We start from the raw sequence: 13,927 nt of genomic DNA, 5'->3' as shown, positions 1-13,927 counted from the left end.
ACAATTCACAGCGCTTACCAGAGCACATACCCTCCCCAGTGTCTATCACCCAGTCACCCCATCCTTCCCACCCCACCCCCCACTCCAGCAACCCTCAGTTTGTTTCCTGAGATTAAGAATTCCTCATATCAGTGAGGTCATATGATAGATGTCTTTCTCTGTTTGACTTACTTTGTTCTTGCTCTGTAATAATTTTACTTTGACTAACTTTGTTGTCACTTTGGTAATGGGGAATTGTTATTCTGTCCCAGAAAAGGTAATCCAGGATAGAAAGAAATTCCTCAAAGATGAGAAGAAGCATGGTAACACTCAGAAGCAGAAGTACCAGGATTTTCTGGATATTATCCTTTCTGCCCAGGTAAATCTTTCAAATGTCTGAGGCTGCTCATATATGTAGTTAATTGTGTGGGTAAATGGATGAGTGAGGAGGAGGGGAGACAAGAGGAAAATTGATCAACTAAATTTAACAATACTTTTGAATTAATGGGTTGGCTCCATACAATTTGAGGTAAAGATAGAAGTCTGTAATTCTGTCACTAGAGGGAGTCAGATAAGACTAAATTTTTTCCTAATTGGACAGAATTTGGTGATTATTGCAAAGATACATGGCAGTTTAGGGAAGCACAGGAAAATGGGTCATAGTGTAAGCTGGTAAAAGGAGGAGGAGGAGGTGCTGGGAAATCTGCAGGAATCTGGCAGGATGAATGAAGGAACTGTTTGCAAGTCCTGCTTTCCTTATCTAATGTTGGTTCTCCTTTATGCTCTGGTCAAAGTGTGGCTCCTACTATGTATTTGTTGAACTGAATTAAAATTGAAACTCTCATATGAAACTCTAATTTTTTCCCCTAAAGCCATTATCTTGACTGGGGCTATAGACATCTATAAACTGACATTGCATAAACATATCCCTACTATACCTTCCAGGCTGAAAATGGCAACAGCTTCTCAGATACTGACCTAAGGTCTGAGGTGAACACATTCATGTTGGCAGGGCATGACACCATGGCAGGGAGCATTTCCTGGCTCCTCTACTACCTGGCTCTGAACCCTGAGCATCAGGAGAGATGCCGGGAGGAGATCAGGGGCATCCTGGGGGACAGGTCTTCTATCACCTGGTAAGATCCACATTCTTAAACATTTCATCTTGCTTCCTCTCCATGGGTTTTGCTTTATTTTCTCCTCTGGTACCTTGGTGACCATTGTGCTTCAAGATATGTGCCTGTAGAAACAGAACAGGCAGGCTACTATTCTGCTTTTTTTTCTAGACAGACCAAAATTATCCCTATATCTTTGCAAAAGAAGTTCACTCCTCCACAAGTTATCTGCTTCATTGTTTTTCTTAATCAGTGGTATGTAATGTCCCATTTCTTTCTTTCACCTGGCTCAGTGCACTGGAAATGGGGACTTGATCCCTAGACTTGCACTGAGAGTTTGAATGGTAAGACTCAAGTGGGTCTCCTCTCTGAGACCCCAGCAAGCAGCCATATCATTTAAGCCCCCATTGTAGTCATTCCCTCCCATCTCCTTGTTCACTCAGAACTGGCTTAGACTTTGAACATAGTACTAATACGATATACACTGTAGTTAAGTCTAGCGATTATGGATTGAGAACATTCTAAGTACTGAGACACTTAAGAAATGTGCAAGATTTGGTGTGGATCCTGCCCTCAATGAGCTCACACCCTGGGACAGGAGACAGGCCTCCGTATGGATAATTGCCATATAACCTGGTAAGGGTAGCGAGAAAGAGATGTGCTAACTATTATAGAAACTCAGAAGACAGGCACCTAACCTGGTACAAGGGCTCAAGAGGACTTCTTGGGAGATCTGACACCCAAGCTGCCTCTTATAGGTTGGGTTAGCCAGGTGGAAAATGTCAACAACATTTTGCAAGATTTCGAGCTTATCTGGTTATTCAACAATGCCCAGGTTATGGATTTGCCCCTGAGACATGCTGTCTTAAAGAAAAACCAACATATGTCTCTGATTTAAACCACATTCTTCACCCTAGCTAGATATTTCACTTACCATTGTTTTGCTGGCCAAAGGGGCAAAGAGATAGAAATGCTAAGGGCTACTCAGCCCCAGGACTAAGGGGAATGCACCATATTTCAAATGCAAAGGTCAGCTCAGTTAGAACATTTGTAAGGGAAAATTTGGATTTGTATAGGTATGGTAGAGCTCCTACTTTTTATAAGGAAATAATAGTTATTTCTTACCATAAATTAAAAGTTTAATCTATATAGCACAAAATATAGTGTTGCTTAGTCATTTTTTATTCATTCATCAACATTAATTGAATATTTTAACCTGTTTAGGGTGGATATATATATACAATCCCAATATTGGCCTTTCTCATTCTTGTCTGGCTTATGTGAAATGTGAAAACAATAAAGAAATCTTTGCCAGGTGAGAAAACAAAGTCCAAAGGATCTGTTAACTACCATTTATTTTAATGAGAGAAATGAAAATAATTTTATAAAAAATAAAATATGTTTTTATTCCATCATATGGCCTTATACTCATATTTAATGAAATTTGTACGTAGCATGCTGAAAATTTATAATTCTTTAAGACAGATAATAAAACCACATTGGAAAGAGCAATTTCTGAAAAAACTGGCAAGTTGTTCAACACCTCCATTTGACTTGTCAGCCATTTCTGCATTGGGTTAAAATTCCTCTCTTCTTCTTGCACCAGGGCTAAGATGGACAACACTGTGTTTCTAAAATATGCAAAGTGTCAGGCTAAGCAGAATTACCCTTTTTATTCTGGGCTTGAGGAGGAAAGAGCTCAAAATGAAAATTTCACACTACCAAATGGCCAGAGCCTGCATTCAAAATAAGTAATCAGAAAAGCAAACAGAAATACAATAAAGCAAATAGACTGAATATATGCAGTCATTTTGTGACTAGCTGACTGGCTAGGATGCAAAAAAAAACCTTTATTCCTCTCCCTTTGATATTTCACACTTGTATGGGGCAAGTTCTTTTCATCTCTGGGGTGAAATCTTGAGTGAATCTCATAGAGTTCCCATCCATTTAAGTCATAAGAGCAGTCTCATTTCAGTAATGAAACTGTCTGGTCCAGTGGAATAATAAAAAGTGCAAATTCATATCCACTTGGATCCTCTCCCTCCATCCCAGCTCAACATTTCTTTGGGTCTGGAAGCCAGTGGTGGGTGAGGGGGTTGTGGTTGGCTTCTTTTTACTGACCAGTTCCTCCCCAACCCAGTAGCTTCTGTTTCTGACCCTTCCATAAGTGGTCCCAGGAGGGAGCGAGGAGGAGAAAGGGGTTGGTACTATGATGATTTTGCTCTCTGAGCTTGGTGGTTATTCAGTGCTTCCTTTCACTCTCAGTGGGTACATCTGTGAGTTTCTTGGAGATTCCCTCACTGGAGTTTTGCCATGGTGATTCATGGGGCAAGGGAATTCTTGTCCTCAGAATTCCTTTCAAGCTGGTTCTGAAGCTCTCCCTCTTGCCAGTTCATTGGCCCATAGGGCACACTCAAGCACTCCTGACTTGTTTGTCCCTGTTGTTCTCCCCCCAACTCCCTGTCTGTTCTGAATCACAGACTTTCCTCTCAGTCCTCTGTTCCCCAAACTCCAGGGGGCACATGCCAGATCATCTAAGTGACCCAAGAAGCCCCTCTTTGCCTAACATGGTTGGGGGGCCCTCCTCCATTCTCCACAGCATTCTAGCATTCCAACAACTCTCTTTAAAGGATCTTTTTTTTTCCCCTCTCAAAACTCTTAAGCCCTCTCTCTTCAGTCCTTAGTCATTCCTTCTACATTCTTGATTTATATGGTAAGTGAAGAGTTGCAAAACTGGTTTCAGAAATCTCCCTAGCAAATCCTTTACTGGTAGATTAGCAGTTCACTTTATAATGAGGATATTTGGCACTTGTTTAGTTCCTCTTCCCCTGGAACCTCAGCTGATCCTGAGGCAGAAAGAGTCTCACATTCTGTTACATACACCAATTACAAAATAACTTTAACCTAGAGATGATAATTACCAGGAATAAACACCAAAGAGGAAAAACATCAATATTTACAAACTAGATATGGACACTGAGTTCCCTCCCCTCCTTCCCTTGTCCTCACAGGGACCAGCTGGGTGAGATGTCATACACCACAATGTGCATCAAGGAGTCACTCCGACTGGTGCCTCCAGTCCCATCTATTTCCAGAGAGCTCAGCAAGCCCATTACCTTCCCAGATGGATGCTCTTTGCCTGCAGGTCTTTGCATTCTTTTCTTAAGCAGTTCCTAGAGACCTGGGGATCCTGGCCACCACAGTGACAAAGACTGGCTTTTTTCTCAACTCTTAGAAGAGTCAAAAGACAAATCTAAGGAAGTCTGGCTTAGGGTTGGGTGCCTATTAAGAACTCAGTGGGTAACTCTTTGATCAGATATGGTTTCCAGACTTTCCCAAAAGCACGTAGCCATTTGTAGAGAAGCTCTGCCCAGAACCTGGGTGGCCAGAATCCCAATCCAAGGTTTCTTCATTTGCAGGACATTGTTTCTAAAATAATCCTTATTTGGCTTAGTTTGAGACTGAGGTGAGACTTCATGGGGGATGAGCATCATTATCTATATCTAGAAGACCCAAGGTAGGGTCTTTGGCTTCATCATCGTAATATCACTCTTATAAGTATGCGGCACTTAATAGTTAACATAGAGCTTTCAAGCACATTATCTCATTTTCCCGCCCTTGAGACATGATCTTAACAGACACTTATATAGTGCTTCTCAGTTTACAGAGCACTTTCAAATACTTGTGGAGTAGCCAAAAACCCACTGGAGACCCCAATGTGCAGATGAGCAGAACTAAAACTTGCATAGAGGCCTCACATCTGGAGCCCAGTGCTCTTCAGAGCACAGGTCTCTGAGCAGGGCAAGTGGGAAGCAGAAAGGTGTCACGTGAAAGACACTTCGTTTGCTTCAGTGTTCTGTTAACTCTTGCCCTTGGAAACAAGCTGACAGGATAGCTTGTAGCAAATACCAACAGCCTGTCACTGTGACTCTGTTGACAGATCCAGAATTAATTTACCAGAACTTTTTATGGTAATCAAATAATCTTCAAAATCTCTCTCCTCGTCTATTTTTAATCCCCAAACCATGTGGATATTTGCTAAAATTTCCTCCCTTCCACTTATGAACAGAACCAATAGAAACTTGTCATTGGACCTGCATGATGGAATTGTGGTTCTGTTCTTCTGGACCCAAATTATCTCTGGTGGGTGCTGTATTGTCCATTAACAGATATCATTCTGACATGATACCAACAGCTCCTTAAGATAGAATCAGGTATTAAATAAGTCATTGCTTTGAAAACTAAGGTGTCACTCAAGCCTCATCTTCCAATGGGTCCTTGACCGCTGACATCAGCTACGGCATACAGAACTCTGCCAGGAGCTAGATCACTCCCTTCAAGAAGAAAATTCTTGTTGAAAAGTGCTGTAACAGTAGCCCACAACTTGCTCTGTCTCCTGTAATCTCTTTTATTTCTTTCTTGTCACAGGAATTGCTGTGGTTCTCAGTATTTGGGGCCTTCACCGTAACCCTGCCATCTGGGAAAATCCAGAGGTATGACAGTCTTACATGTAAATACTTCAAAAAACGAATGCTGTGCAAATAACTTTGTTAGCACAATGTGGAAGTGGCAAATGACACAAAGCAAATAAAATAAACATAAAGACCAAAAATGTTCAACTCTTCTCCTAAAGGAAAACTGTCCCTTTCCCCTATTCCTACTTTATGTTTGCTTTGAATGAACAGATTGACATAATGCCACACAATCTGCTCCAAATTGCAATCTCTACGGCAGTCATTTACTAAGCGAGCTCCACCAAGCACTCACCCAGACATCTGCAGGAGTGAAGACTATCCATGTAGTCAGGCAGGCAACTCGAGCTCTCTTCTGCTGGATGGAACAATCAGAATTCTGGCATGAAACCAATGGCACACTCAAGTTGGGCTCTTTGAGGAGAGTTTCGTAAAGGAACTATTTACAAAGATTTGGTAGGGTTTAGAAAAGCAACATGGAGCTCAGAACCGTTGAAGGGCTTCCTGCCTCTGGGCCTGGTGGGGGAGAGGGTTACAAAGACTGGAGAGAGATTGCTGTGCTGGGAAGGGTCCTGGGCAAGAGCTGGGCCTTCAGTAGCGCAGTCAGCCTGAGGCAGCTTGGTAGGGTGAGGTCCAGGGAATAAATAACCCAAAAGCTCTCTCCATCCACCCTCCAGATCACCAGTCAATGTCTTTTATCAGTGTCCATCAATAAAATGACAACCTAAGTGTCCATCAATAAATGAATGGATAGGGAAAATGTGGTGGCTAGAATGGAATATTACACAGCCATAAAAAGGATGAGATCATGCCATTTGAGATAACATGGATGGACCTAAAGGGTATTATGCTAAATGAAATAAGTTAGACTGAAAAAGACAAATAATACTATATGATTCCACTCATAAGCTGAATCTAAAAAACAAACAAATAAACAAACCAAGTGCATAAACAAACAAAAAGCAGAATTAGATCTATAAATACAGAGAACAAACTGTTGACAAATGTCCACCAATCAGTATCTTTTAACTACGTGGATCCACTTCTTGGAGCCTAGAGCAGAGCAGGAAAGGGAGGACAGAGGATCTGGAGAGGCAAAAGAAGACACATAGCTAACCATAGTGCTTGATTCAATGTTCTTAAACTCTAAACACTCACAACACCCATAGATATTTCCTTTCACCTAAGTGGCTAAGGTTTAAGATCTCTTATGTATAATGGGAGGTGGACTGCATGTCTCAGCAACAATTAATCAGATGATCACTTTGGCTAGACTTCTAAGTGGGTGAATTCTTTTTTTTTAATGTTCAAATTAATTTTATTTGAGTATAGTTGACACACAATGTTCCATTAGTTTCAGGATCAACTTGGTGATCTGACAAGTTGATACCTGATGCTATGCTCACCACAAGTGTAGCTACCATCTGTCTGTTACATCACTATAACAGTATTATTGACTATATTCCTTATGCTGTGCCTTTTACTTCTGTGACTTATTCATTCCATAACTGGAAGCCTGTATCTCCCTCTCCCCTTCACCCACTTTGTCCAACCCCCCACAACCATCAGTTTGTTCTCGGTATTTATAGGTCTAATTCTGCTTCTTGTTTGTTTATGCACTTGGTTTGCTTGTTTGTTTTTTTTTAGATTTGACTTATGATTGGAATCATATAGTATTTGTCCTTTTCAGTCTAACTTATTTCACTTAGCATAATACCCTCTAGGTCCATCCATGTTGTCTCAAATGGCATGATCTCAACCTCTTTATGGCTGTGTAATATTCCATTTTATCCACCACATTTTCCTTATCCATTCATTTATTGATGGACACTTAGGTTGCTTCCATATCTTAGTTATTATAAGTAAATGCTGCAATAAACATAGGGATGCATATATCTTTTCAAATTAGTGTTTTCATTCTCTTTGGATAAATTAAGTGGGTGCATTCTTACCTCCAAAGTGAAAATAATATCACTGGCCCTAGCATTTCTGCTTTCTCCATACTTAGTCTGGGTAGCATACTAGTCCATTGGGAGGCCAAACAAGGGCTGCAGATCTAGAATTGCCCCGTCCAGTGTGGTAGCTATCCGTCACAAGTGGTTATTGAGCACTTAAAATGTGGCTAGTCAGAAATGAGACGTGCTGGAAATGTAAAATACACACTGGAATTTGAGGACATAGTACAAAAATGTGAAATATTTCCTTAATAATTATTTATATTGAGTACATGTTGGAATGATATTTTCTGCAAAATAAATTCTATTATTAAAATTACTTTCACGTTTTAAAAATGTGACTGCCTGGGATGCCAAGGTGGCTCAGTCAGTTAAGTGTCAGGGTGCTGGGATCCAGTCCTGCATCAGACTCCCTTGCTCAGCGAGGAGTCTGCTTCTCCCTCTGCCTGCTGCTGCCCCTGTTTGTGCTCTCTCTCTCTGACGAATAAATAAGATAAAATAACAAAAATGTGGCTACCAGAATGTTGAAATTACATATGTGGCTCATTGTATATATCCGTTGACTAGTGCTAAGTAGTAGCTTAAGAAATGTGCTAATGGTGTTTTGGGGATGGTGGTGGGATTGCCCTGTCATTTTAGGTGTTTGACCCCTTGAGGTTCTCCCAGGAGAATTCTGATCAGAGACACCCCTACTCCTTCTTACCATTCTCAGCTGGACCAAGGTAAGGACAATTTGAAGTTGTTGAAAATGCACAGAAATGTTTACTTGGAAACAGCACTCTCCCTTTGGTAACTCAGCTCTATATATTCTTCCATGGAGCCCCATCATCTCACCAGACTATGAGGTAGATATTGGTACCTATTTGAGCCCCCAAAAAGACCAATTAGTTTCGCAAAGGACAAAGTCCTTCTCTGTCACATCCTATACAGCCATGCCTCAAAAAGTTATCCTACGATGCAAACTTGCTCGTAAGCCATGCAGCCCACCCCCAATGCAGGAGAAATGATTCTTTTTTTTTTTCCCTTAGTTTCAGATTTATTGAGGTACAGTTGACATATGCAATTGTAAGATATTTAAAACGTACATCATGGTGATTCGCTATCTGCATACATTGTGAAAGGGTTTTTTCCCCCTCTAGTTAATTACCACATCCTCCACCTCACCATTTTCTCTCTTTGTGTATGCCTGAGGACATTTAAGTTCTACTTTATTAGCAAATTTCAGTTGCACAATACAGTGTTACCAACTATAGTCACCATGTCTTACACTACATCCTCACAGGAGAAACAATTCTATAAGCAACTTCAAGTGCCACCTTCTTTAGGGACGGCATCACCTTACAGCCTCTCAGTTCATGTTCCTGCAGGGAATAATAGAAGTTCAAAAGTTTCCACAGCATTTACTGTGAAAATGCTGCTTTACCGTGAATAGTAGATTCATTATTCTAGCATCTTAACGAAAGAGTCAACAACAACTCCATTTCCTCAGGTATCTCTTTCTTTCCCTTGGTGTCTGCAGGAACTGTATCGGGCAGCATTTTGCCATGATTGAGCTAAAGGTGGCCATTGCCTTGATTCTACTCCGCTTCAAGGTGGCTCCAGACCCCACCAGACCTCTTGTCTTCTTGTACCAGATTGTCCTCAAAGCCAAGAACGGGGTCCACTTGCACCTAAAGAAACTCTCTTAATGTTATAGCCCATGGTACAGCAATCCTTCCATCCATACTATATATATATATATATATACAGTTTTAAAGTTAAATTACAGCTACTGGGCCAAGAAAATGAAGAGGAATCAAAATATGGTGGGAGGGGTAGGGGTAGGTGGGATGGAGGTCTCTGTGTAACTGCACATTATCTAAAACCATTTCTAGGTGATATCCTGTGTCACCTAGATCTGTTTCTGTATGATTTGGGGAGATTTTCCAATCATTTCTGTTTGATTCTGGTTGCTATTAATGCTATATACCAAGAAGTTTGTTAGGTGACTTCCATATATTTTTGTTGCTTTTTAAAATAGTTTTTGGAATTACACAAGTAATAGGTGCATGTATGGTCACAGCAAAACATATCCAACATTCGAAAGGCATGTAGAGTAAAAAGTAAAAATCCCACTTCAAAGACCGTACACCTCTCTGCCCTGACCAATCCTACTCATTTTCCGAAAAACAGAATGGTTTGGTGTTCATTCTTTCAGAACTTTTCCTATACATGTTATATATACATATGTTGGTATGTATGTTTGTATTCTTACAGATGGGATCATATCCATATTATTCTTGCTTTTTTTCACTTAATAAAAAATATATCTTATTCCTAATCATGGATTCATAATGTTCTATAATATGGATGTATTATAATTTATTGAACTATTTTCTTATTATTGGATATTTTAAATGTTTGCTTCTTGGCCATTTGTGTTTATTTTGTTGTCTGTGACTCATACATCATTTATGCTTCTTTTCCTATGGAGTTCTATATGAGTTCTTTAATATTGTGGATAACAGTCCTTGATTGTAACTTTTCTTTATATTTTCCCCATTCTTTTACTTTTATAAAACTTTATGGTGGCTGCTGGCATACAGAACTTCTAAATTTTCATGAAATAAGATAAATAAACTTTTCTTTATGGTTTCTGGGTTTTAATCTTGGATAAGAAAACCTCCGTTTGGAATATTATCTAGATAGTCTACATAATTTCCTGGTGCTAACAATGCTTGTGAAGCCTGAGCAGGAATTTTTTAATAATTTCCAAATATTAGGAATAATAATTATTATTATTTCCAGATTCATCACTCATTTGATGTTTATGTGTCCGCTACATGTCAGATATTGTGATAAGCATTCAGTGAATAAACAGACATGACCCCTGCCCTCATGGAGCTTGTATCCTAAAGTGGAAGATGGATAACAGACAAATAATTACAAATTTCACTAAGTGCCGTGAAGGAAGTGAATGGGCTGAGCTAGACAGTAATGAAGGGGAACTTACTTTAGATTGGGTGGTCTAGAAAATCCTCTTTAAGAAAAGGATATGTAAGTTGAGACCTCAAAGGAGAGAAGCTACACCTTCTCTTTCTCAGATGCCCCCTAGAGGCAAAATTATGGCAATTCGCTGGGCAATTTAAATAGCCCTGAAACACTTCGAGTTATAGAATGAATAAATCATGGGAATAAAAGGCACAGCGTAGTCTGGTGACAGGTGGTAATTACACCTGTGGTGAGCACAGCATAACCTGGAGAGAAGTCGAATCATTATGTTGTACACCTGAAACTAATGTAACCTTGTGTATCAGCTATACTCAAAAAAAATTTTTTTTTGATAGGCCTGAAACAAATAGTAGAAGTATATTGTCCTTGCCAAGTAAAAGCAAACTGATCTTGACTATCTGGATGGATAAGAAATGAAAATAAAGTCCTGGTCGCATCTGTAACAGCTTACTATAACAAAAAATCCCCAAATAGAGGAGCTTAAACAAGATAACAATGTCTTTTTCTCTCGTATGAAAGTCTTAAGGAGGTAGATGGTGCAGAACTAGTAGGGTAGTTTGCTCTACAAGGTCATCAGATAGCTAGGCTCTGTGTATCTTGTTCTCTGTCTTCAACACACGGCTGTCAATGAATGATCAATGAACGATCGAAGCTAAGTTGCTATAGCTCCTACCACCACATCGACCTTCAAGCAAGTGGGAAGAGATGAAAGGGAATGGGAAGGCAGGTGCCTTTCCTTTTTAGGCTATTAGACGGAAGTTGTACTCAGTGCTCTGCTCACAGATCTGCGGAAAACCCAGTCCCTCTTATAGCTGAATGGGAAACTGGGAAATGTGGTCTTCAGCTGGCAACCATGTGGTCAGCCAGATCTTCTATTTCTGTAGGAGTGGAGAAAAGATGCTGAAGGGACACCGAGTCACCTCTGCCACCAACAGTCTATCATTTAAGCATGGACTGGAACAGGTCTTTTAAAATAGAAATAGTATCAGGGATAGTACTGACCAGGAAGGTGTCATGGCATTCAGAGGATAGTAATCGAGAGCCAGCATTCAAACAGGCCATACAGGTAAATTTATAAATACTTGGTCCCAAGTCAGAAATGTATGGGGTGGGTCAGTATCTTGAAGGAGCCACATAGTCCTGGACAAAATACTCTGACTTCCTCTTCTCTTCCCCTCAACTGGAAGATAGCACATAAGAAAAAAAAAATGTGCTCAGTTTCAAGTCTAGAAAGGATAGTACACTCAACAGAATTGTAAGTAATATCAAGGATCATGTTCTTATTCTTTACCTTTTGTGAATCATTGGCCTTTTTACAAATCTAAAGAAAATTGTGGGTCTTCTCCAGAAGTGCGTATGTACCCCAAGCACCAACAGAGCTTGTCTGTGATTTCATGACGTCAGTGGACTCCACAAGCCCATGCCTGGACCCATTTGATAGCCCTTCCTCTGCCTTCATATCCTTAAGAACCTTAGCAGATGGCTGTGTCTAGTCATGGAGGTTCCCAGTAGTTCAGGAGGCAAGTCATTGCAACCCTAGGCAGCTATCTCTGACAATAGTGTTTCAGAATACTGAACCAAAACCTTCCCTCTTATAACTTTCACCCATAGATACAGCTCAAAATTTCTTTACCAATTTATAGTTTTCAGAGTCCGTTTACCACCATTATGTAATTAGATCTATACCACCTCCTTTGTGACATATGCATGGAATTTTATCATATTCATTTTCCCAATGAGGAAAAGGAGGTCCAGCAAGATCAGGTGGCATATCCAAGGTCCCTCAGTCAATAAGTAGCAGACCTAGAGCTCTGGAGCTTTGGCAATTCTTTAAGTAGTTAGAGATAGCTCTCATGACTTCCCAAGTCCTCGGTGTTCCAGCTCTATAGTTTTAGCAAATCAGATGTGGGCTTGCACTAACATTCACCACCATGGAGTCAAGAAACCAAGAACTGACGGTGTTCATGGCCATCATCCTGGAACTAACCTTCTTCTGTACCTATTCCAGTCTGGTACCCATTCAGGCTCTGGCAAGCAACTGGGCCATTGAATGGTTAATGAGACCTGAGGGACGGTGTAGTTCAGTCCTCCTCTTTGAGGAGAAAAGGACAGCCAGGAGTTGGAGAGATAATCCAAAATGCAAATGTCAAGTCCAAATATCAGAAGTGGAATTGTAAATGAGAGAGAGAACAGAGATGCCAGAGCCTGTAGTAGGTACAGAAGAAGGTTGGTTCCAGGATGATGGCCACGAACACGAGCTGACCTCTAGCCCCAGTGTTCTACTGACTGGCTAGCCAACAAACAGTTATGTGTGTTCGGAGAAAATAAATGTTGCAGCTCTGAGTCAGTCATGATGTCAGTTTCAGCCGCGGTTTCGTGAGATGTTGTGTGGCTTCACGTAGTTTCTGCCCACTGCAGGGGACATAATTCGGTCTGCACTTCTCCTTCACTCATAGGTAGTTGTGGAACACCTGTGCACCAGGGACTGTCCTAGGCACTGGGGACATTGTAAGGAATAAACAAAGACTGACCTCTTAAAGCGTCTATTCAAGAGGGGACCCAAACAGTTAAAAAGTAAATGAATAAATGAATACATTACTTAGGTTTAGGCTAGCTGTAGTAACCAACAAACCCCCAAAAGAAGGAACACAAATATTGCCCCTCTCTGTGCCAGTCTACCCTTTTGGTTTATTTTCTTCCCAAATACAGACAGCATTTACTCCCTCCGTGAGGATGATAACAAAAGTCCCATCTTGCTGGATATCTAAAAATCTCTGAGTGATGCTCATTTCTCTTCATCAGGCCTGGATAGGACTTCTTGTGTTCTCGGGTTCTATGAACTAAAAGACAAGTTCTCTTCACTTAATGATGGAGCAGAGACAGGAAAACTACAATAAAAACTCTCAGCCCTATCCCAAAAGACTATATTTCTCAGGTGTTCTTGCTATTAGGTGTGACTGTGTGACTTAGTTTAGGTCAATAGGACATGAGCAAAATTGATGTGATGATTGGATCATGCCATATTTTATTTTATTTTATTATTTTTTTTATTCTTATGTTAATCCCCATACATTACATCATTAGTTTTAGATGAAGTGTTCCATGATTCATTGTTTGTGCATAACACCCAGTGCTCCATGCAGAATGTGCCCTCCTCAATACCCACCACCAGGCTAACCCATCCTCCCACCCCCCTCCCCTCTAGAACCCTGTTTGTTTCAGAGTCCATCGTCTCTCATGGTTCGTCTACCCCTCCGATTTCCCCCGCTTCATTCTTCCCCTCCCACTACCTTCTTCTTCTTTTTTTTTTTCTTAACATATATTGCATTATTTGTTTCAGAGGTACAGATCTGAGATTCAACAGTCTTGCACAATTCACAGCGCTTACCAGAGCACATACCCTCCCCAGTGTCTA

At 40.6% G+C, this 13,927-nt stretch overlaps 1 protein-coding gene across 1 annotated transcript; it reads left to right on the top strand.

Annotated features, from left to right (window-relative positions):
• Positions 1-251: 251 nt before the first annotated feature.
• Positions 252-10,347, top strand: LOC102725996 (cytochrome P450 4X1; the record flags this gene model as incomplete). Its single annotated transcript, XM_081810127.1, has 6 exons — positions 252-358; positions 925-1,115; positions 4,106-4,239; positions 5,523-5,587; positions 8,161-8,243; positions 9,041-10,347. Coding segments are annotated over 6 exons (749 nt in total), but the record flags the coding sequence as incomplete, so codon positions are not given.
• Between the last annotated feature and the right edge of the window lie 3,580 nt (positions 10,348-13,927).

The sequence above is a fragment of the Leptonychotes weddellii genome, unplaced genomic scaffold (assembly GCF_054177405.1).
Source record: "Leptonychotes weddellii isolate Sample4059 unplaced genomic scaffold, ASM5417740v2 HiC_scaffold_1842, whole genome shotgun sequence".
In the NCBI taxonomy this organism is placed as follows: domain Eukaryota; kingdom Metazoa; phylum Chordata; class Mammalia; order Carnivora; family Phocidae; genus Leptonychotes; species Leptonychotes weddellii.
The sequence above is the reverse complement of the archived record's forward strand: the minus strand, read 5'-3'. Positions and strand labels throughout refer to the sequence as shown.